Source organism: Hyla sarda, chromosome 1 (genome assembly GCF_029499605.1).
Source record: "Hyla sarda isolate aHylSar1 chromosome 1, aHylSar1.hap1, whole genome shotgun sequence".
Classification (NCBI taxonomy): Eukaryota; Metazoa; Chordata; class Amphibia; order Anura; family Hylidae; genus Hyla; species Hyla sarda.
The window spans coordinates 13,319,518-13,343,251 of record NC_079189.1 but is presented as its reverse complement, the minus strand read 5'-3'; the positions used below and the strand labels follow the sequence as shown (position 1 = coordinate 13,343,251).

The 23,734-nt window shown below is 44.2% G+C and overlaps 1 protein-coding gene across 5 annotated transcripts in view; it reads right to left on the bottom strand.

Annotated features, from left to right (window-relative positions):
* LOC130311545 (vomeronasal type-2 receptor 26-like) overlaps positions 1 to 23,734 on the bottom strand; it is a 95,767-nt gene that overhangs the window by 40,725 nt on the left and 31,308 nt on the right. For 2 of the 5 annotated variants that reach the window (XR_008860161.1, XR_008860234.1), the window contains exon 2: positions 21,232 to 21,511. The exons of 2 other annotated variants lie outside the window; for them this stretch is intronic. Coding sequence is in view for 1 of the 3 variants with exons in the window: in XM_056552491.1 (XP_056408466.1) it covers positions 1,024 to 1,071; position 14,328 (49 nt within the window). In the remaining 2 variants the exon portion in view is untranslated. Of the gene's footprint in view, positions 1 to 1,023; positions 1,072 to 14,327; positions 14,389 to 14,526; positions 14,578 to 21,231; positions 21,512 to 23,734 lie in introns of those variants that run through there. One more of the 5 variants, XM_056552491.1, reaches the window with a different exon arrangement.

The following is a 23,734-nucleotide window of genomic DNA, read 5'->3' as shown; positions in this document are numbered from 1 at the left end:
TTAAATTTGTTAAGCTTTATTTTGTTTTTGTTTAGAGGAAGTTCAGAAAGATTCTTGTTTAGTTTATACTGTAGATCATATGAATGCATTATCCACAGTTTTATTCTATGAAGCAGGCATATGATGTGAAATCATTGAGACCTCCTGGCTTCACGGTCTCCAACTTAAAAGTCCAAAAGGCTTCACTTGCTAAAGGGATCTGTCCCAATTGTCCCCTCTTTTGGGGGGGGGGGGGATTCCTTCTATAAATTGCGCATGAAGATGCTTCACATCACGGTCATGGTATGTGGCAAAGGGAATGCCTACTGGTATATCTCTCATATATACTATGTCGCCTATGTGATCCTGCAAGTGTTTTCTGAATATTTTAAGGTTCCCTATTTTTGCATATTTTCATATAAGTAACATGTGACCAAGTATTATCGAAATATCCCTAGCTGTTTGGAAGTTATGCAGTAACATATATTTCCCATAGACTTGTATGGGACTTTAAATAAAAACCTCGACCCTTGCAAATGGGGGTGGGTAAGGGTTAAATGGGCACTGTCAGATACAAAAACTTTTAATATGTTGTAAAGCATGCAACCAATAGGTTTTGCAATTGCTTTCAATAGAATATTTTCAGTGTTTCATACTGAAAAAGCCAGTCAAACAACTGCCCCCTGCCTGCTTGGACACATACTAGTCCTGCTGTGTTCATGCATCATCACCTATGTCATGGACACACTTCCTTGATTGACAGCTGTGAGTGAAGCTGTCATGCCCCCTCCATAGGCTTGCATTGATCGCGTGATCGCTAGTAATCAGACCCATAGCGAGCACGCTCTGGGGGCTGATTCTAACGGGGTGCGGCGTGGACCCCTGCGATCAGGTATCTTATCCCCTACCCTTTGGATAGGGGATAAGATGTCTTAGCACCGGAGTACCCCTTTAATACACCCAATACATTACTTATAATAAAAATACATTAGAAAAGCAGATTCATTCTTAAATAAACACACATTGATAATTAGTAGGTGTTACCTCTGTCCCAGATGGGCGGACATTCACTGCAACATGCCATCCTTAACACTGTTAGTAAATAAACAGCGCAAATAAACAGGGTGCAAGTCACGTGATGCATCATGTGATGCAGGACATCACAAGCAAAGCTGATCTCGGGCGCGACTGCGCTCTGGGGCTTCCAAAGCGCAGGACAGCCATACCAGCTGTGGGAAACGTCATAGGGCAAGCTGATCATAGGTGCAACTGCGCTCTAAAACTTCCGAAGCGCAGATCAGTCATGTCAGCTATGGAAACATATAAAATATGCAGCTGCATACAAAGGTCCATAATATATGATACGACCATCATGATTATGGGAAAAATACCCGGAGTGCATCCCACAATGATCAGAAAATGACCATGGTGGAATGCTCTCACGGATATTAGACCATATACTCAAGTCATGATGTACAGTGACTTCAATATGGGGAACAAAATGTAAAATAGATAACCCAGCAAGGGTAGGGGTTAACAGTCCCAATATTTGGGAACATTAGGACCACCGGACAAAATTCTGCGGCATGCACAATGGACCTCCAAGACAAATAGCTACGGAGTATTCCAAAGTGCAACGGACAAGGAGGGTCATATGTCATATGGATGTCTATAACACCTCAAAAGCCTATATATCCCTATTCCACATCCTCTCTACATATCATATAAAAAATGTCTCATTATTCACCTTTATATGACTGAATTTTACCCCATAATATATAACATACATGGTGAACTTGATTTCAGCATCAACTGTGTTAAGATAACAAAACATTCCAAGTGCCATAAAATCCCCACACCAAATCAAATAAATATTATCTATGTATTTCCACCACTATAGCACATGGTTGAAGTGGTGGGATATATATAAATTGGCCCCAACCTATGCCATAACAATTGGCATATGTTGGGGCCATATTAGACCCCATGGCAGTCCCCTTTCTCTGGATAAAAAACTATTTGTCAAATAAAAAATAATTACACGTGAGTATTATTTTGATCAAGCCAACAATGAAATCTCCCCCAAAAAACTGGAGGACTGCAGGGCCTTCACTATACTTTGAATACCTCTCTCATTGCCAAGACATGTATAAAGGCTTGTTAAAGGAAACGAGTATAGCACATTCAGGTAATTATAGATAAGAAATGTTAACCAAAAAGTCGGAGGTGTCTTGAATGTATGATTTGGCTTCAACAGAATATTTACATAAAACCTTGTCAGCAAAAATAGATGCCAGGCTGAGAATTGATTCACACCCCGACACTATTGGTCGCCCAGGGGGCTGTTCCAGGTTCTTATGTATCTTAGGTAATACGTAAATAACTGGAACTCTAGGATGTTGTGGCAATAGAAAATCATGTAGATCATTATCAATAATGTCGCGCAAAAAAATTCCAAGGTCCAAAATAGCGTATTTTTTGGTCACTTTGCACATCATGAAAAAATGAATAAAAAGCGATCAAAAAGTCTGATCAATACAAAAATGGTACCAATAAAAACTTCAGATTACGGCACAAAAAATTAGCCCCTTCAGGGCAAAAAATGTGAACAACAACTTTAGGGTTTACCCCCTAAAGGGGTGCACCCTAAACTAGAAATCCCCTCTAAATGATCCTTTAAAACTTCAATATTTTATTTGTATCTCTTAAAATAGCGAGTATGATTCTTGCATTAAAAGGACAGCATATGTTACAATAGTAAGGTCACTATATCCCTGTATGCATGTAGTCACTGTGACCGTACTAGTAATTCAAGTGCTGGGTATATGCTGACGTGTATTGTGTAACACATAGAGGCTGCTAATTAAAATCTGTCATCCTTATGCATCCAACCCCGACATTTCGTCGCTGGATAGACATTCAGACCTTAAATATCCTCTGTTTGTGATGTGTGTCAGTATCGCATCAAGCTGCGCATCAAGGTTAGCCAATCGCTATTCAGAGTGTCAATGTTATCCCTCAGTAGCCAATCTCTTCATTCCACGTCATTCCGTCCCTGTTCTCCACGTCATTCCGTTCTGATGTGGATCGGTCCGACGTGTGAATGTTGCGCGGCTCATGCTCAGATACCTATGTAATTATTTACAGGCTATTATTTACTACGCATGCGTCCCGCGTGTCACTTTTTTTCTTTCTCTTATTTCCCCTTTGCGCATGCGCTCCGCTCGTTCGCGCATGGCCGGCATGGTGAGGGTTGTTTAAAAGGGGAAGGTCTATCATTTTGTTGACTATGGAATTTTGATTTTAAGGGCCTCAATAATACTATTCCAAATGGAGGGAGACCCTAGTACACAATACAAATACAAATACATATTATTATATTTATATATAGCACATCAAAGGGATAGCTATATTATAGGTCTTCATACGTGTATACAATAAGATGCACTGTAGCAGCATTTACCAGTATGATTAAACCTGTTCCTAATACTCTTTTCATTATGAATTATTGGATTGCACACCATATCAGTTACGACTTTATATTATAAAATTTATATCAATTCCATCTTTTGAAAATGAAAGAACACAATAACTTGAACATACCCATATTCTTACTAGTGATGTCGCGAACATAAAATTTTCTGTTCGCCAAAGGTGAATGCGAATTTCCGCAAATGTTCACGAATGTGCGAACCGCTATAGACTTCAATAGGCAGGCGAATTTTAAAACTCACAGGGACTCATTCTGGCCACAATAGTGATGGAAAAGTTGTTTCAAGGGGACTAACACCACGACTGTGGCATGTCGTAGGGGAATCCATGGCAAAACTCCCATGGAAAATTACATAGCTGATGCAGAGTCTGGTTTTAACCCATAAAGGGCATAAATCACCTAACATTCCTAAATTGTTTGGAATAACGTGCTTTAAAACATCAGGTATGATGTTGTATCGATCAGGTAGTGTAATGGTTACGCCCGCTTCGCAGTGACAGACCGAACTCCCCATTTAACACACCGCAAACAACCGCAAACGTTCCATTTGCACAACCGCAAACTCCCCATTTGCACAAGGTTGGATACCAAGCTAACCATGTCCAGTTCCTTGTTCTCACTAATGTCATTGAAGGTCTCTTCCTCTACCCAGCCACGTACAAAACCAAGGGTCCCCAAAATGTGACAATAAGCCCCCTGGGACGCCTGCTGTGTTTGGTCTTCCACCTCCTCAAAGCCACCTTCCTCCTCTGATTCCTCTTCTTCAGACTCCTCTCTCTGCGTTGCCTCTATCTGCGTTATTATAAGGTGTGTTAAGTAATACTATTCCTATCTCTTTAATCAATGTTACGTCCCCTATCAGAGGACATGTATATGGCATTGATTTTAGGAACCGGGAGATGGAAAAAGATGCTTGGTCGGTACTCCTACTTAAAATTTGGGGCACTGCACGTGCAAACTAATGTGCCACCAGATAGGAGTGGTGTGTTAAGTAGTACTACTCATCAGTTTAATCCCTGTTACTTTCCCTACCATGGCCATATAGGAACGCCTGAAATGGCCACACTACTTCCTGGCCTGCTTCAGGACGTCCTGTAAGCCTGGGTACTTATGCACAAATTTCTTCCGTTGTCACAAACCACTTTGCCGATCTCCAGTTGGTGCGGAGTCAGCCACTCATCCACCTGTGGGTTCAGGGCGGACAGGAGTGCTGGAGCGGTGTGACTCTCCGCTTTCAGGCAAGTCAACCCCAAGACAGCGTGACACAGTCATATCCGGGATGTGGAATAGTACCTGGGGAGCTGGGGGTTGCTGTTGATGTGGAGCAAGACGCAGAAGAGGACTCAACCGAGAAGGTTATGGAAGAGGATGGAGTAGGAGGAGTAGAGGAGGTGGCAGCAGGCCTGCCTTCAAGTCGTGGCGGTGTCACCAACTCCTCTGCAGAGCCATGCGTTCCATGCTTGGCAGCCGTCACCAGGTTTACCCAATGCGCAGTGTAGGTGATATACCTGCCCTGATCATGCTTTGCAGACCAGGTATCAGTGGTCAGATGGACCCTTGCCCCAACACTGTGTGCCAGACATGCCATTACTTCCTTTTTCACAATCGAGTACAGGTTGGGGATTGCCTTTTGTGCAAAGAAATTTCAGCCGGGTACCTTCCACTGCGGTGTCCCAATAGCTACACATTTTTTGAACGCCTCAGACTCCATCAGCTTGTATGGTAAAAGCTGGAGGGCTAAGAGTTCAGACAAGCCAGCTGCCAGACGCCGGGCAAGGGGGGGACTTTGTGACATTGGCTTCTTACGCTCAAACATGTCCTTGACAGACACCTGACTGTGGGCAGATGAGAAGGAACTGCTCAAGGTGAGAGACGGAGTGGAGGATGGTTGAGAGGGGGCATCATGTGCCTTCGCAAAGCAGTTGTACCTAGGAGGGTGTTGGACTTCCCACCACTCAGTTTCTTTTGTCACAGGTTGCAAATGGCATCGCTGTTGTCAGAGGCAGACACAGAAAAAAAATGCCACACTGCTGAGCTCTGCAATGACAGCATTCTGGTGGTGGCAACAGCATGCATTGATTGGCGTCCCGTCTGGCTGACCCCGGGTGCCGATGCATGCTGTCTGAATGTGCCACTAGCTCCTTGTGACGACCTCCCGCTGCTTCCAACTCGTCTCCTCCTCCTCTCTGTCTCCCCATCTGAACTTTCCCCCTGTTCTTCTTCTCTTCTAGCGGGCACCCACATGACATCCATGGACGCATCGTCATCATCAACCGCTTCACTTGTATCTGACAACTCAGCAAAGGAAGCAGCAGCGGGTACAACATCATCATCATCACACCGTACGTCCATGTGTGTAATGCTGCCTGACTGAGAAATAACCCTGTTATCTACATCCTCTGGCAATAATGGTTGTGCATCACTCATTTCTTCCAACTGATGTGTAAATAACTCCTGACAGATAAAGTGAAGCCGCTGTGGTGCTAGTGTTGGTGGTGGCAGCAGGCGGGCGAGTAGTAACTTGAGAGGTGCCCGAAGCTAAGCTGGAGGAGGATGGTGCGTCAAGGTTCCGAGTGGAAGCTGTAGAAGATTGGGTGTCCTGTGTTAGCCAGTCAACTATGTCTTCAGAACTTTTCCAGTTCACGGTACGTGGCCTCTGAACACTGGGCATTATTCTAGGGCCAAGGGGAATCACAGCACCACGACGGCCCCTGCAGTGTGGCCTGACTCTGCCTGTCATTTTTTTTTTTTCGATTACTGTTACTATGCATGCAAGCTACTGTGACAACAGATATGAGTGGCACTCTGCACTGGCAGAAGTTGGCAGAGTAGACGCTGTAGGCCTGACACACACGCTTGCAGACAACTAACTGCTATTTAATCTATTAAAGTCAATTTTTATTTTTTTAAAATGCACACTACTGTTACACCAGATATGAGTTGAGCAGGCCCTGAAACGCACATGTGTGAAGGAAAGTGACTGCTATTATATTACAGTCAAAAAAATTATTATTTTTTTAAATGCAAGCTATTGTGACACCAGATATGAGTGGTGGCACTGGGCAAGTGGGCACAGACTACGCTGTGAGCCTGACACACGCTGCCACGCAGACAAATGCAATTAGATTACACAGCGGGAAAAAAAATGCAGACTGATGTTCTAGCCCTAAAAAGGGCTTTTTGGGGGTGCTGCCCTTACAGCAGAGATGAGATGAGTCCTTCAGGACTTTAGTGGACACTGAATACTGTAGTTGATTGACAGGAAAAAAGGTTTCCACCGTAGTACCCGTTTTAGCCAGTGGTTCACAACCAGGGTGCCCCCAGCTGTTGCAAAACACACGTGTGAAGGAAAGTGACTGCTATTATATTACAGTCAAAAAAGTTTTTTTTTTTTTTTTAAATGCAAGCTATTGTGACACCAGATATGAGTAGTGGCACTGGGCAAGTGGGCACAGTATACGCTGTGAGCCTGACACACGCTGCCAGGCAGGCAAATGCAATTAGAATACACGGGGGGGGGGGGGGGAATGTAGACTGATGTTCTAGTCCTAAAAAGGGCTTTTTGGGGTGCTGTCCTTACAGCAGAGATCAGATAAGTCCTTCAGCCCTTTAGTGGTCACTGAATACACTAGCCTAGCTATCAATTTCCCTATTAAATCAGCAGCAGGGTCACTATCCCTCCTCTCACTAACCATGCAGCTTCAGAATGATTGTAAAATGGAGTCTGTCTGAGAGGTGGGAGGGTCTGGGAGGGAGGGTCTGCTGCTGTTTGGCTGGAATGTGTCTGCTGACTGTGAGGTACAGGGTCAAAGTTTACTCAATGATAATGAATAGGGGGCAGATCGAACATCGCATATGTTCGCCCGCCGCAGCGAACGCGAACAAGCTATGTTCGCCGGGAACTGTTCGCCGGAGAACTGTTCGGGACATCTCTAATCCTTACCATCAAAATTATAAGTAGAGAATAGATGCCCATGTGACTATTACTTAATGGGGACATATCGATACACTCTGATGACGAACATTGAAAACTAATGTTACCAGGCTTCAATCCAGCAACATTGCTCTCCAGCAGCGCAGGCGCAGAAGAATGAAATTGGCAAAACTAAAGTTGCCGGCCATGCGCGAACAAGCGGAGCGCATGCGCAAAGGGGAAATAAGAGAAAGCAAAAAAAGTGACACGCGGGACGCATGTGTAGTAAATAATAGCCCGTAAATAATTACATAGGTATCATATATATGCGTAGAAACGGAAGCCCCAAAATTTACAAAATGGCATTTTTTCTTAAATTTTGGTGTACAATGAATTTTTTCTTCCGTTTCATCGTGGATTTTAGGGTAAAATGACTAATGTCACTGCAAATTAGAATTGGTGGTGCAAAAAATAAGCCATTATATGGAATTTTATGTGCAAAATTGAAAGCGTTATGATTTTTAGAAGGTGATGAGGAAAAAATGAAAATGCAAAAACGGAAAAATCCTGCGTCCTTAAGGGGTTAAACTTAAGGAACTATCCTGAATTGATTACTGATAAAGAATTTCAAAAAGCAGGATATAGAAATATAAAAGAACTACTTATCCCTAAGAGATTCAAAAAGAATAAGGAGAAAAATTAAAAGAGGTTCGTTTCTCTCTTTTGATAGTTCCTTGAATAAAATAAAACCATTTGCGACTTCATTAAAAAAAGGAGAAAGAAAAAACATAAGGTTAGTTCTAATTCAGATTGGCTAAAAAAAAGTATGCCCCAGGGTAACTTTCCATGCAAAAACTACAATTATTGCAAGTATAAGCTTAAAAAGAAATATTTCCAGCTTGGTGGTTACCAAATACAAGAGAATCAATTCATTTCTTGTAAATCAACATTCATTGTTTATTGTTTATTCTGTACATGCGGGCGCTTCTATGTGGGCAAAACGAAGAGGAATCTATACATTAGTTTCCGTAAACATCTTTACTCCCTACGCACAAAAATAGGTGCTGCACGTTTTATTGCCCACGTAGATGAATGCCATGGAGGTGATTATGAAGGTATACGTTTTACTGGATTGCAACATATCCCCCAACAATCGCAAGGTGTAGACAGACATGTACAATTATTGCAGTGCGAAGCGACCTGGATTATAAAACTAAAAGCGCTAGATCCTTTAGACCAGGGGTCCTCAAACTTTTTAAAAGGGGGGCCAGTTCACGGTCCCTCAGGGCCGGACTATAGACAACAAAACATGAACAAATTCCTATGCACACTTATATATCTTATTAGTGGACTACCACTTTAAGTACGCAGCACAGTTCCCCCCACATTAGGTTGGCAGTATAGATCCCCCCACATTAGGTTGTAGTTCCCACACATTAGGGTTGGAAATACAGTTCCCCCACATTAGGGATGGCAGTACAATTCCCCCACATTAGGTGCAGTACAATTCCCCCACATTAGGTGCAGTACAGTTCCCCCATATTAGGTGCAGTACAGTTCCCCCACATTAGGTGCAGTACAATTCCCCCACATTAGGTGCAGTACAGTTCCCCCACATTAGGTGCAGTACAGTTCCCCCACATTAGGTGCAGTACAGTTCCCCCCACATTAGGTGCAGTACAGTTCCTCCACATTAGGTGCAGTACAGTTCCCCCACATTAGGTGCAGTACAGTTCCCCCACATTAGGGTTGGCAGTACAATTCCACCACATTAGGTGCAGTACAGTTCCCCCACATTAGGTGCAGTACAGTTCCGCCACATTAGGTGCAGTACAGTTCCCCCACATTAGGTGCAGTACAGTTCCCCCACATTAGGTGCAGTATAGTTCTCCCCACATTAGGTGCAGTACAGTTCCCCCACATTAGGTGCAGTATAGTCCCCCCACATTAGGTGCAGTATAGTCCCCCCACATTAGGTGCAGTACAATTCCCCCACATTAGGTGCAGTACAGTTCCCCCACATTAGGTGCGGTACAGTTCCTCCACATTAGGTGCAGTACAGTTCCCCCACATTAGGTGCAGTACAGTTCCCCACATTAGGTGCAGTACAGTTCCCCCACATTAGGTGCAGTACAGTTCCGCCACATTAGGTGCAGTACAGTTCCCCCACATTAGGTGCAGTACAGTTCCCCCACATTAGGTGCAGCATAGTTCTCCCCACATTAGGTGCAGTACAGTTCCCCCACATTAGGTGCAGTATAGTCCCCCCACATTAGGTGCAGTACAGTCCCCCCACATTAGGTGCAGTACAATTCCCCCACATTAGGTGCAGTACAGTTCCCCCACATTAGGTGCAGTACAGTTCCCCCACATTAGTTCCCTCACATTAGGTGCAGTATGTTCCCCCACATTAAGTGCAGTATGTTCCCCCACATTAGGTACAGTATAGTTCCCCCCACATTAAGCGCAGTATAGTTCTCCACATTAGGTGCAGTATAGATCTCCCACATTAGGTACAGTATAGATCCCCCACATTAGGTGCAGTATAGCTCCCCACATTAGGTGCAGTATAGCTCCCCACATTAGGTGCAGCATGTTCCCCCACATTGGGTTCAGTATAGATTCCCCAAATTAGGCGCAGTATAGATCCCTCAAAATAGGTGCAGTATAGCTCCCCACATTACGTGCAGTATTTTCCCCCACATTAGGTGCAGTATGTTCCCCCACAGACATACAGCCTCCAGCCAGTGTATGGCTGGAGGCTGTATGCCTGTGTTCTGCCCCACTTCAGTGCTCCGACCACCGCTCCTCCGGTCCGGACATAGCAGTAAGTCCCGGGACCGAAGGAGCGGGGTGGTCGGAGCACGAAGCTGACGTGCCGCTGGTAACACTTACCTAGCTGGCCAGCGCATGTCCTCATCGCTGCCCCGCTCCTCCGAGCTCCGTTGCTATGGGCGCATGCACGGCGTCAGTGACGTCCCTGCGTGCGCCACCTTCCCCTTTTTAAAGTAAACGCGGGGTCTCTGAGAGCGCATCCCTGTGTCCCGAAAACATCTTTCGGGGCACAGGGATATCCCAGGCAGCGGCGGGCCGGATACATGTTCTCGGCGGGCGGCATGTGGCCCGCGGGCCATAGTTTGAGGACCCCTGCTTTAGACATTAATGAGAGAAACAATTTAAGCTTTATCCTTTAGTATAGCATGATAAGATTTGCCTTTGTTTTTACTATTAACTATATACCGTATATACTCGAGTGTAAGCCGAATTTTTCAGCACAATTTTTCAGCACAATTTTTGGTGCTGAAAACGCCCCCCCCCCCCCCCCTCAGCATATACTGGAGTGGAAAAAATAATTTTTTTGGCTTAGCTGTGAGGGGATGGTCATGCTGGGAGTTGTAGTTTTGAAACATCTGGAGGTCCGCAGGTTGAAGACCACTGCAGCCTTCGTCATCATCCAGACCCCCCTTTTGTTTTTTACTCACCTCCCCTCGCTGGGAAGGAAGGGTGAGCTGGTCCGGGCCGTCCATCTTCGGCCATCCATGCTGCAGGGACCGTCCGGTGGGGAGTGTTAGTCGTTCCGGGCTGTCCATCTTCACCGGCAGGCCCTCTTCTCCGCTCAGGGACGGCCCCGAACTAGTGACACTACATTGACGCCACCGCGCAGGGACGTTCATGCGCAGGGACGTCACGGACATCTGCTGCGCACGGACGTCCCTGTGAGTCATCGTCAACGCATCGTCACTAGTCCGGGGCCGGCCCGGAACGGAGAAGCGGGCTTCCCAGTGAAGATGGACAGCACGGAACGACTAACCCTCCCCACCGGACGGTCCCTGCAGCACGGCCCGGACCAGCTCACCCTTCCTTCCCACTGAGGGGTGACTAATAAACAAAAGCGGGGTCTGCAGATGTTTCAAAACTACAACTCCCAGCATGCCCGGACATCTGATGGCTGGCCGGGCTTGCTGGGAGTTGTAGTTTTGCAACATCTGGAGGTCCGCAGGCTGAAGACCACTGAGAAGGCGGTGATGATGAAGGGGGGATGATGACGGGGGTGATGATGAGAGGGTGATGATGACGTGGGTGTTAATGACGGGGGGTCTGGATGATGACAGGGGGGGGATGATGTATTTCCCACCCTAGGCTTATAGTCGAGTCAATAACTTTTCCTAGGTTTTTGGGGTGAAATTAGGGGCCTCAGCTTATATTCGGAACGGCTAATACTCGAGTATATACGGTACTACTTTGTATCATGTTTTAAATAATGTATATCCTTGGTGTTGGGTCACTCCTCCCCCTTTAACCACATATATATACCTTGTTAGTAATTCCAAAGGATCAGGAACCGGAAGATGTGTCTGTGACGCAAAACGGTGCTGTTGTTCCAGTGATACGCCCCGACTCCCAGGCTTGGAGCTGCTTTCCCTCGCTGCACCGGGTGAAGTCTGACTTTTATATGGACATTCTACAATAAAGTCCGACTTTTATTGCAACCAGATGGTGAGTGCAGACATATTCTTTTTCCTTGTACTGGATATTTTTATGGAATTGCTGTTTTCTGCTAGTGTCTGGCACCCCATCTGTACTTTGCTGGGATTTCTCCTATTGCGCTAAATAAGGCCATTACTACTAGTGTTGCAGTGCCCATCCCCCCACCTCTATACTATTTTTGACAATTTAATGGTTTATGATGTTTTATAGATACATTAAAAGTTAAGTTTTAAAGCACCTTCCATTAATAGCTTGATTGCTGGTCCCTGTGTATTATAATTGTTGGAAGGCTACACCTAGTGGGGTCGTTTGCCACACTTTTAAGGATAAAATGAGCTGAGCACATAAATATATATTTTTGTGGACAAAAAGAATCAGCATGGATAATAGTTTATTTTACTAAAACTCTCCATATTCTCATCTTAGGAGTCCAGTGGGTGGTCCTTATTAGGACTATCTTTGTTTGCACTCTCAAGCAAAGGATGTCAGTCACTGATTAGGACCGCCCATTGGACTCCTATGCACAGAATGTGCAGGGATTCTAATAAATAAATTGCTAGTTCAGATTTGTGGTTTCCAGGTACCGTATTTCATGCCATACCTTGTGGTGGGGTCCCCAAAGTCAGAGTCCCTAGGAACAGTGGGGGTCCTCTTCTTTAGTTAACCCCTCATCACCCTTCAGTTAGCTAAAGTTCGTGTAAATAAAAGTGTAAATATGTATATTCAGGATGCCTACCTTGTTAGCGTCGCAGGACCTGTGGGTCATGTGACTTGGTTCACAGAACTCTATGGTTTGCTAAAGGACCTTTGGTGGCTTTAGTCAGGTGATCACCCACAATCCTATGTAACAGTGAGTGACAGCTGACGTGGACCAATCTAAAATGGTTCAGCCCCTGCCCATATAAGGGAGCTGCAGCCATTAATCTCTCTCTTGGGTTGCTGACTCTGGATGAGGTAGGACCTCCGCAACTTCCAAAGACAATTACTAGGCCTAAGCTTTGCGGCCTCAGCCTACGCTAAAGACTGTGAGTTCTTATGATTCCCCGCTAACTCCGCAAGACCATTGGACCTAAACCTACCCCTAAATCCAGCGCATCTATGCTACAAAATCCTCCTAAACTAAAGAGAACTTACCGGTCCCAGCCAACTGTCAGTCATTGCCGTGCTGTTTATAGACTCATCTGGACTGTTACTGTTACTGCATGTACAGAAAATCTTCAGTAAATTTTCTACAAGTTATTCAGTTCAGCACCGGTTTTGGACAATCCATTATTCTACACTCACCTATCGCTCTTGGGAAGGGTGGCGATAGGCCCAGCATTACCTCAGAGTTTTAACCCTCACCCTGGCATCACGAGTGACAAGTGTTAAATTAACCCCTCATATACTACAGCAACACCCCAACTACCCTACACCCCCGAGGCATACCACAGATTAATGTTTGTTTTCTTCAAATCTATATATCAATATGCTCAGCAGTTTCTGTTCTATAACATGATGCCTGCAGGTTGGGTGGCATTTTGAACTTCTGGACAGTCTCATTTTTGCATATAACTGCAGTCTCTTAAATGTGTATTTCAGGGAAACTTTTTTTAAATTAGTTATGTTATTATAATTTTTTTTTTAATATGCTTAGGGAGGTGTTAAACAGAAGAAACTAAACTAAAAATTATGTTTACCTTCCCTGATCCCGGACTGCCATTGGATTAACTAACAATTGCATGTATACAATTAATGTCACATTAGATTATAGAAAACATTAAATACCTGACTATATCCAAAAAAGCCCAATAATTGTGCCATTGGGCTTGTAGTGGAGGAATCCCGATCTCCGATGTAACCAGCCAGGCTCCCATGTTTCCTACATGAATAGTTAGGAACTATAATCCCTTGCTCATCCCCGGACATTATATCTAGAACATCTTTAATAACTTTTCTTATATTTCCACAAGAATCGAACACATGATAACCCAGGGTGATATTAGGGAGAATATCTGTCCGTCCGTTTATTTCATCAATGGCAAAAATAAAAGCCTGGAGCTGCTGATATTCTCTGTTATGTACACTGGGGGCGAAAGAACAATATCACAAAAACTAAAGTAAATTTGGGTAAAATATACTATATTTTTAAGACAGCCTAGTCTCGCTTCTGGTCACGTAATTAATCGACTAGAAAGCTGTAGTTTTTGATGTAAAACATAAATAAAATAAAAAAATAGTTATTTTTACCATTCTTTCTTGCCTCATCATGAAGGGAAATGACAACCACAAAACACACTAAAACTAACCATCACATGTATATCTAGATATAGTACCGGCGCAAAAGGATATTCAGAATAAGCTTCCAAGATACAACAAAGTGGATCCCTGTATTTCCACTCAGCAAAGATGAATCATACAAAAATGATATGTGTATCGGCAGTATAACAACTATGTGGCTACTAATCTACTTACTTTATATCAGAAGGGATCATGTGATCTTAATGATGTAGTTGAGGAAAAAATTCTGCAATCACTAAAAGGAATAGAAAGTAGACAATAGTAGACCTATATATTGTACTCCAAGTGGCACATGTCCAAAGTCATAAACACTCAATAAGAAGTGACAGATAGCTGCTCTGATCAACACTGCATATGCTGATGTCCGTACTACCTGTTTTCCTGTCGCTGTTGCACGTGACTCTACTGTGAGGAATGTTGTTTTATGGTTCTCATGTCCGTTCGGGGTGACTTGGGGTGCTTCCAAAATAGAAATCCTCCGCTGAGCGATATGATGTACAGTACCAGGGAGCTGATCGCCGGGAGATTTGCTCCGGCCGGAAGCGTCTCACCGGCTGGCTTTTCTGGTGCAATAGCGCTTCGCCGTAACCCAGGTTTTGCTAATGAGGTCACTACTGATTGGACCTGGGGCCAAAAGGATCTATTTTTGGCCCCAGGCCCATGCAGTAGTGACGTCACTAGCAGAACCTGGGTTACAGCGAAGCGCTATTACACCAGAGAAGCCAGCCGGTGAGATGCTTCAGGCCGAAGCAAATCTCCCGGCGATCAGCTCCCTGGTACTGTACATCATATCACTCAGCGGAGGATTTCTATTTTGGAAGCACCCCAAGTCACCCACAACGGACGTGAGAACCATAAAACAACATACCTCACAGTAGAGTCACGTGCAACAGTGACAGGAAAACAGGTAGTACGGACATCAGCATATGCAGTGTTGGTCAGAGCAGCTATCTGTCACTTCCTATTGAGTGTTAATGACTTTGGACATGTGCCACTTGGAGTACAATATATAGGTCTACTATTGTCTATTTTCTATTCCTTTTAGTGATTACAGAATTTTTTCCTCAACTCCATTATTAAGATGACATCATCCCTTCTGATATAAAGTAAGTAGATTAGTAGCCACATAGTTGTTATAGTGCCGATACACATATCATTTCTGTATAACTATCACATGTGTTTTTAAACCAAAAAAACATCCTTAATCGACACCTAATGCCATTTTAATGTCCCAGTACAGGACATGGTCCTGCACCAAACTTAGGCCCTGTCAGGTTGAGTCCCTCAGTGAACTGGGGGCTCTCCTGCAGTGTCTCACCTGCTGATATTATAGTGTTATTTAATGTAATAGGAATATAGTCAGTATGTTAATGTATAGTCAGTATAAAGGACCTTTGGAGAGCTTCAGTAGATGTCCAAAGGACCTGTGAAATGTCACGTTATTTTTATGTTGTTACATGTTACCCAGAGGGCACCAGGATAACACATGACTCACAGCTTAACCAACGGGCTTTTGCTCAGCCCCTCTCTATATAAGGGGGTGGCCATCACAATTCTCTCTCTTCCATCACTTTACTGAGACCAGCAAACACCAGAGATCTCAGTGCTAGTGTCCAGCACCTGGAAGACCTCAATTCTACAGTCATTCCAGTAAGGCAAGTCTATGTCTGCTGTCACTATCTACTGTCTAGTCAAGCCTCAAATCAATTCTATTACAAGTATATTTGGTCCCAGCAAGCTTTGAGGCCCTTCTGTGTTCCTTGCCACCTCTCTGGGAATCTGGCCTAGCTGTGAAGATAATAACACCTGTCTTAACTCAGTAAAGCCTCAGTTAAACCATAACTTGGTTGTGAACTCTCCTTTCACTGCCTAGCCATTTGAATAGGGGAGATACCATTCGTGTGGTTCTGGTAATCAAAAACCACTCTGGCGTCATGAACATTAGGGGTTAATAACACCTTGTCCATGGGGTTAATACAATCTTGCCACATCCACCTGCACCGCTACACCCTGTGGTCCCGCCATCACCATGGGTCACCACGCCATTTTTTTTTTACTTTGGCTTTCCTAGTGGGGACCTTTCTACAGAAAGAATACCTACTGAGTGCTTATCTACAGGGGAAACCTACTTGCTGGGGGCCTCTATACCGGGGAAATTGGGGCCTATATACTAAGGAAACTTCCTACTGGGGCAATTATCTACTGGGGAAACTATTTCATGGGGGAACAACATGTTGGAGGAGCTGTATGTATAGTATGTGGTTATACAGTAGTGTGTTGGAATTGTAATCTTATTTTCTAACCCATTGCCCCCCAACCCATACGCCTCTGGTGATAGGAACAGTGCTCGCACGATTAATGATGAGTGGAAAAATTCTATGTATGAATATTAAATTACATTGGAAAAAGGGTATTGGGATATACTGTACAAGGACAGCACTTGTTTCTATATCACAGAATAGACAATGTCATTATTACTTACTGTGAGCAAAATTGATGAGTTCTGTACGCCTTTGCAAATCCTTCATACTTGATATATGTCACCATAGAATGTACAGGGAACATCCCTCCGATGTAGATGTCTCCTTCCTGGAAATACTCATACTCAAATAAAAAATTTGAAGTGAAAAGTTTACATCCAGAATTCACAGCATCACATTTACAAATCAGAATGAGAAAAACAAAAATCTCATGCACATTCAGCATGAAAGCAGAGGACAGAAGGTTCCTGAACATTGTCAGATCCATGTTCCTTAGCTGTAGAGTCATCACAGGCAGCAGCACAGCCTCTCCACACTGCAGGGAAGTCTCCTATAAAGGTTGTGATGTGGAGGGTTTATATGTCCTGTTCATCCTATTTGTTTCATAGAAGACCTGTTTTACCTTTACAGATAAAGAATAATCTGCTCACACAGGGGAGCACCAGACAGGGGATAAGTGTATTTGTAATTTCAAGTTATAAATGTATTTTTTCTTTTATGATAAGGATTTTCTATCTGCAATAATACAATACTGTACATGGTAGACAGGAGTTGTACAAATTGGGATCAAATTCAACAAAAACTGAAATCCTGATCTAGATTATAGAGCACCGTATCATTGGCTTCCATTGTTAAAGGAGTACTGCAGTGTTAGACACTTATCCTCTCTCTGCAGGATAGGGGCTATATGTCTGCCCCAAACCATCCCCCCACCCATACCCGCGATCTCCGCGATGACCCGGCCTTGTGGCGGCTCTGCACGTGCTGTCGACATCACAGAAGTCGACGACAAGCCCCCTCCATACAGCTGTATGGGAGAGGCGGGGATGCATGAACAACATGGAGGGTAGTGTTGAGCGTGACTGTTCGCAATTCGAATATTTATTGCGAATTTCACATATTCACGAATATGGCGAATATAGCACTATTTATTCGCAATTACGAATATTCATAATTTTTTTCCCCCCACAGACAACATCACAGTGATCTCATTCCTCCCTGCTTCCAGCTTGTGGTCTAAAGAAGGCTCCTATGCTATTTACTGTATTAAACAGAAGAGCAAATCTTTGCAAATATGATAATATGCGAAAATGCGAATATTCGCGAATATCCCCATATTCGCGAATATCGTCACTAGAGGTGAGCGAACTTTTGAAAAATTCAATTCGGATGATTCCCAAAATTTTTCGAAAAAAATTGTTTCGCTCCAAATTATTTGCTGCAAATCTATATTAAAGACGACTATTTCTGGCCTACAGAGAGCCTCAAAAGGGTTGTAGAACACTTTGCTGTTATCTAACATGCATATGGAGTGTGCTGGAGCACTGCCACAGAGCGGCATAATGACAGAGCCTGGAGGTGGCATCAGTATGAGGAGACAATATAGTGACTGAATGAAACAGCTTGGATGAGGTTGAAGCATGAGGAGACCATATAGTGGCTAAATGACACAGTGTGGAGGCGTTGGCAGCATGAGGAGAACATATAGTGGCTGAATGACACAGCGTGGAGGTGTCGGCAGCATGAGGAGACCATATAGTGGCTGACCGACAGAGGGAAGGTGTTGGCAGCTTGAGGAGACCATATAGTGGCTGAATGACACAGCGTGGAGGTGTTGGCAGCATGAGGAGACCATACAGTGGCTGAATGACACAGTGTGGAGGTGTTGGCTGCATGAGGAGACCAGATTGTGGCTGAATGACACAGTGTGGAGGTGTTGACAGCATGAGGAGACCATATAGTGTCTGAAGGACACAGCGTGGAGGTGGCGGCAACATAAGGAGACCATATAGCGGCTGAATGAAACAGCATGGAGGTGTTGGCAGCATGAGGAGACCATACAGTGGCTGAATGACACAGTGAGAAGGTGTTGGCAGCATGAGGAGACCATATAGTGGCTGAATGACACAATTTGGAGGTGGCGGCAGCATGAGGAGACCATATAGTGGCTGAATGGCACAGCCTGGAGTTTGCGGCAGCATGAGGAGACCATATAGTGGCTGAATGGCACAGCCTGGAGTTGGTAGCGGCATGAGGAGACTATATAGGGCCTGAATGGCACAGCCTGGAGTTTGCGGCAGCATGAGGAGACCATATAGTGGCTGAATGGCACAGCCTGGAGTTTGCGGCAGCATGAGGAGACCATATAGTGGCTGAATGGCACAGCCTGGAGTTGGCGGCAGATGAGGAGACCATATAGTGGCTGAATGGCACAGCCTGGAATTGGCGGCAGCATGAGGAGACTGTATAGTGGCTGAATGGCACATCCTGTAGTTGGGGGCAGATGATGATACCATATAGTGGCTGAATGGCACAGCCTTTAGTTGGCGGCAGCATAAGTAAAACATATAGTGGCTGAATGACACAGCGTGGAGGTGTTGGCAGCATGAAGAGACCATATAGTGGCTGAATGACACAGCGTGGAGGTGGCGGCAACATAAGGAGACCATATAGCGGCTGAATGAAACAGCGTGGAGGTGTTGGCAGCATGAAGAGACCATACAGTGGCTGAATGACACAGTGCGGAGGTGTTGGCAGCATGAGGAGACCATATAGTTGCTGAATGACACAATTTGGAGGTGGCGGCAGCATAAGGAGACCATATAGTGGCTGGATGACAGCTTGGATGTGGCAGAAGAATGAAGAGACCATATAGTGGCTGAATGGCACAGCCAGGAGTTGGCAGCAGAATGAGTAGACACTAGGCCTTCACAATCCCTAAGATTATAAGATGAATTTTGACATTTAAACCGAAGATTTTGGGTAGCTAGTGCTACCATAACAAAATCTTGATTCCCAGACCCAGGCCCAGCAACACCAGTAAACCATATATTGCCTGAATGACACAGCCTGGAGTTGGCAAAAGCATGAGGAGACCATTGAAATATAAGAATTTTAAATAGAAATTTAAGATTTTGAAATTTAAATTGAGGATTTTGAAATGGAAATTTTAACTCCCAAGTTTTAGTGTTGCGGGTCCCGGCGTGTGGGTACAAAGTACGTAATCTAACAAGGAGTCACATGTCCCATGGCAGCACAATGACAGAGCCTGGAGGTGGCATTAGTAGGAGGAGACCATAGAGTGTCTGAATGGCACAGCCTGGAGTTGGCTGAAGCATGAGGAGACCCCAGGGCTTCACAATCCCTGAGAAAAAAAGATGAAGTTTTAAATTTAAAGTGAAGATTTTGCGTAGCTAGTACTACCATTACAAAACTTTTTATTCCCAGGCCCAGCAGCATCAGTAAACCATATATTGCCTGAATGGCACAGCCTGGAGTTTGCAGCAGCATTAGTAAACACCAGGGCTTCACAATCCCTAAGAAAAAAAGACAAAGTTTGAATTTTAAACCGAAGATTTTGGGTAGCTAGTGCTACCAAAACAAAAATTTTATTCCCAGACCCAGTCCCAGCAGCATCAGTAAACCACATATTGCCTGAATGGCACAGCCTGGAGTTGGCTGAAACATGAGGAGACCATATAGTGTCTGAATGGCACATCCAGGAGTTGGCAGCAGCATGAGTAGACACTAGGCCTTCACAATCCCTAAGATTACAAGATGAATTCTGGAATTTAAACTGAAGATTTTGAGTAATTAGTGCTACCATAACAAAATTTTTATTCCCAGACCAAGTCCCAGCAGCATCAATAAACCATATATTGCCTGAATGGCACAGCCTGGAGTTGGCTGAAGCATGAGGAGACCATTGAAATATAAGAATTTTAAATAGAAATCTAAGATTTTAAAATTGAAATTGAGGATTTTGAAATGGAACTTTTAACTCCAAAGTTTTAGTGCCCCGGGCCCCGGCTTGTGGGTACAGAGGACCTAATCTAACAAGGAGTGACAAGTCATATGACAGCATAATGACAGAGCCTGAAGGTGGCATCAGTAAGAGGAGACCATATAGTGTCTGAATGGCACAGCCTGGAGTTGACTGCAGCATGAGGAGACCCCAGGGCTTCACAATCCCTTAGAAAAATAGACAGTTTGAAATTTAAACTGAAGATTTTTGGTAGCTAGTGCTACCATAACAACATTTTTCATTCCCAGACCCAGGCTTAGCAGCATCAGTAAACCATATATTGGCTGAATGACACAGCCTGGAGTTGGCTGTAGCATGAGGAGACCATATAGTGTCTGAATGGCACAGCCTGGAGTTGGCAGCAGCATGAAGAGACCATTGAAATTTATGATTTTTAAATTTAAGATTGTGAAATTGATATTATGGATTTTGTAATTGAAATTTCACTACTCTGCCTGACATACTTATTGCGTATATGAGGGGAGTACAATACGCTTCACTACACTTAAAACAGTATTTGTCTAGAACAACAGCAAGTGTGTACTATTGGCTGTCCTTTCACAATATATAGACCCTTGACAAATTAACAGGTACAAAATAGTACACTACTTAGATATAGGTATGTGGTATGTACTAATTAGGGCAGAAAAATGTGCTACAGTACACTTAAAAATACTTATATTTACCTGTGTCCCAGATTACAAAATTCCTTTATAATTGGAGATTTTCCTAGTGTTTATGACGGAAAATTTGGATTTTATTAAAGACAAGAGGCGAGTATTATAATGCCAAATATTTCTTTTACTCAGAAACAGCAGCAAAAGAGTTAACAACACACAAGAAGAAAAAACATAGGTGGATGCAGGTGATATCAGGTGTGCAATCACCAGGTGTCCACCAATCAGCATACAGCATAGGTTATAATAGTGTAGGAATCTCTTCATCTTCCTCTTTCTTTGATGCCGTAAACCAGGAAGACAGGATCACCAAACCTCTCGAACAAAAACCCATGATAGTCATCTGAGGAGCTTCTAGAAACCGATGATCTCTTTGAAGCGGTAGGGTCCTTTAGGCTGTCAAGAAGAAAATACACGAGATTATAGGGATGGGTAGTTAGGGAGGGATAATACTCGCCTCTTGTCTTTAATAAAATCCAAATTTTCCGTCATAAACACTAGGAAATTCTCCAATTTTATTACAAGCAAGAGGCTCCTATTATAATGCCAGTTCAAAGCTTGCAAATAATATATATACAATAAAACAGGTAGAGTTACAATCTATATACATGGTTAAATAATGTTCATAGAAACATGTGAGTCTGGTCTAAAATAAAATGTTTTAAAGGTGGATTCTGATGACCAATCCGCGGTTCTAAGAATGTCGGAGAGGGAACAACCTGATTGGAAGGCTTTAGTAGCCGTGGCCCCTCTGATAGAGTGGGCTCCAAAATGGGAAATGTCAATACTGGCAAGATGCATAGTATTTTTAACCCAACAAGCCAGAGTGGTAGAAGAAACCGGGAGGTGAGGCTTGCAGAAAGAAATAAGCAATTGAGAAGCAGAAGGGGGTCTAAGAATAGCTGTCTTAGATTCGTAAGATTTTAAGCAACCTACGACACATAATTTATCATGGAAAGGAAAAGCGGGGTAAAATATAGATTGGAGATTCGTCTTGGTGCGACGATGGATGAAAAAGATTACGCCTTGAGGAAAGAATTGGCGATGGGAGATGTCTAGAACCCTGACATCCGATACTCTCTTGACCGAAATAAGGCAAAGAAGAACTGTAAGTTTAAACGAGAGAAGTTTAAGGGATAGTAGATCATTGTCTTCCCAGGATTTGAACATATTAAGGATCACAGAAACATCCCAAGTGGTTTGGTATTTGGGTTGTGGAGGTCTCTTGAAGTGCATGCCTTTAAGGAGCCTACACACGAGGGGATGTTTTCCCACGGGAAAAAATTCAATGGGAGAATGGTTAGCGGAGATGGCCGAACGGTAGACGTTAATAGTGCGGTAGGCTTTACCCTGATCGAAAGAAGAAGAGAGAAAATTCAGGATGTGGGCGAGAGGTGCTTGAACGGGATCCAGGTCCCGTTGTGAGCACCAACGAAGCCAAAGTTTCCAGGCAGCTCTATAAGCCGACTTGGTGCCCGGAGCCCAAGCGTCGGCCAGGATATCTCTAGTTGATTGGGAAAGTTCTGGGTTAGATTGAAGTGACCCGATATCGACCATGCCACTAGGGAGAGATTGCCTGACAAAACGAGGGGATGGGGATTCCCGTAGAGGTCCAGAAGAATGTCCGGAGAGGACGGAATGATGCGTGGAAAATCTATAGACATTTCCAGGATTTGGGGAAACCAGGACTGGGAGGGCCACCAAGGAGCGATGACCACTAAGGTTGCTTTCTGGATTTTGGTTTGGGTAAGGGTCCTCGAAATGAGGGAGAAAGGAGGAAATGCGTAGAGAATTCCGTCTGGCCAAGATTGTAGAAAAGCGTCTACTCCCCGAGCTTCCGGGTCAGGACGCCAACTGAAGAATGTGGGAACTTGACGATTCAGACGAGACGCAAAGAGATCCACTGTCACGGGGCCCCAAAGAGAATTGATTTGTTGAAAAATATCCGGATCGAGTTTCCAGTCGCTGGAATCCGCAAGATATCGCGAATTCCAATCTGCTACAAAGTTGGATAAACCTGGGAGATACTCCGCCTTGATAACTATGTTCTTGCTCAGGCGGTTCTTCCTCCTAGGCGGTTGACATATTGCACTGCTGAGATGTTGTCCATCCTCAGCAAAATGCAACAATGAGATTTCCTCTTGGCGAAACTCTTTAGGGCGAATGACCCTGCCAAGAGTTCGAGGCAGTTTATGTGAAGCAGGGATTCTTCCTCCGACCACTTGCCTCCGGTAGATAAATCTCCGCAGCGAGCTCCCCAACCCATACAACTCGCATCTGATTCTATAATCAGATCTGGGAAGGTGTTGAAGATAGTCTTCCCGTTCCACTCCTGAATGTGGTCTAGCCACCAGAGAAGCTCTTCTCTGGTGTCCGGAGTTAGCGGGACCTCGTCCGAGTAACCCAGACCGTTCCTCAAATGTTGAGCCTTGAGGCGTTGAAGGGCTCTGTAGTGAAGGGGAGCCGGGAAGACTGCCTGAATCGAGGCAGAGAGAAGACCCACTATCCGAGCGATGGATCTCAAGGATACTACCTGTTTGTTCAGAACTGAACGGATTTCTTTTTTGATAAGATTTAATTTCTTTAATGGTAAGCTTAAGAGAGCTGAGTGGGAGTCGA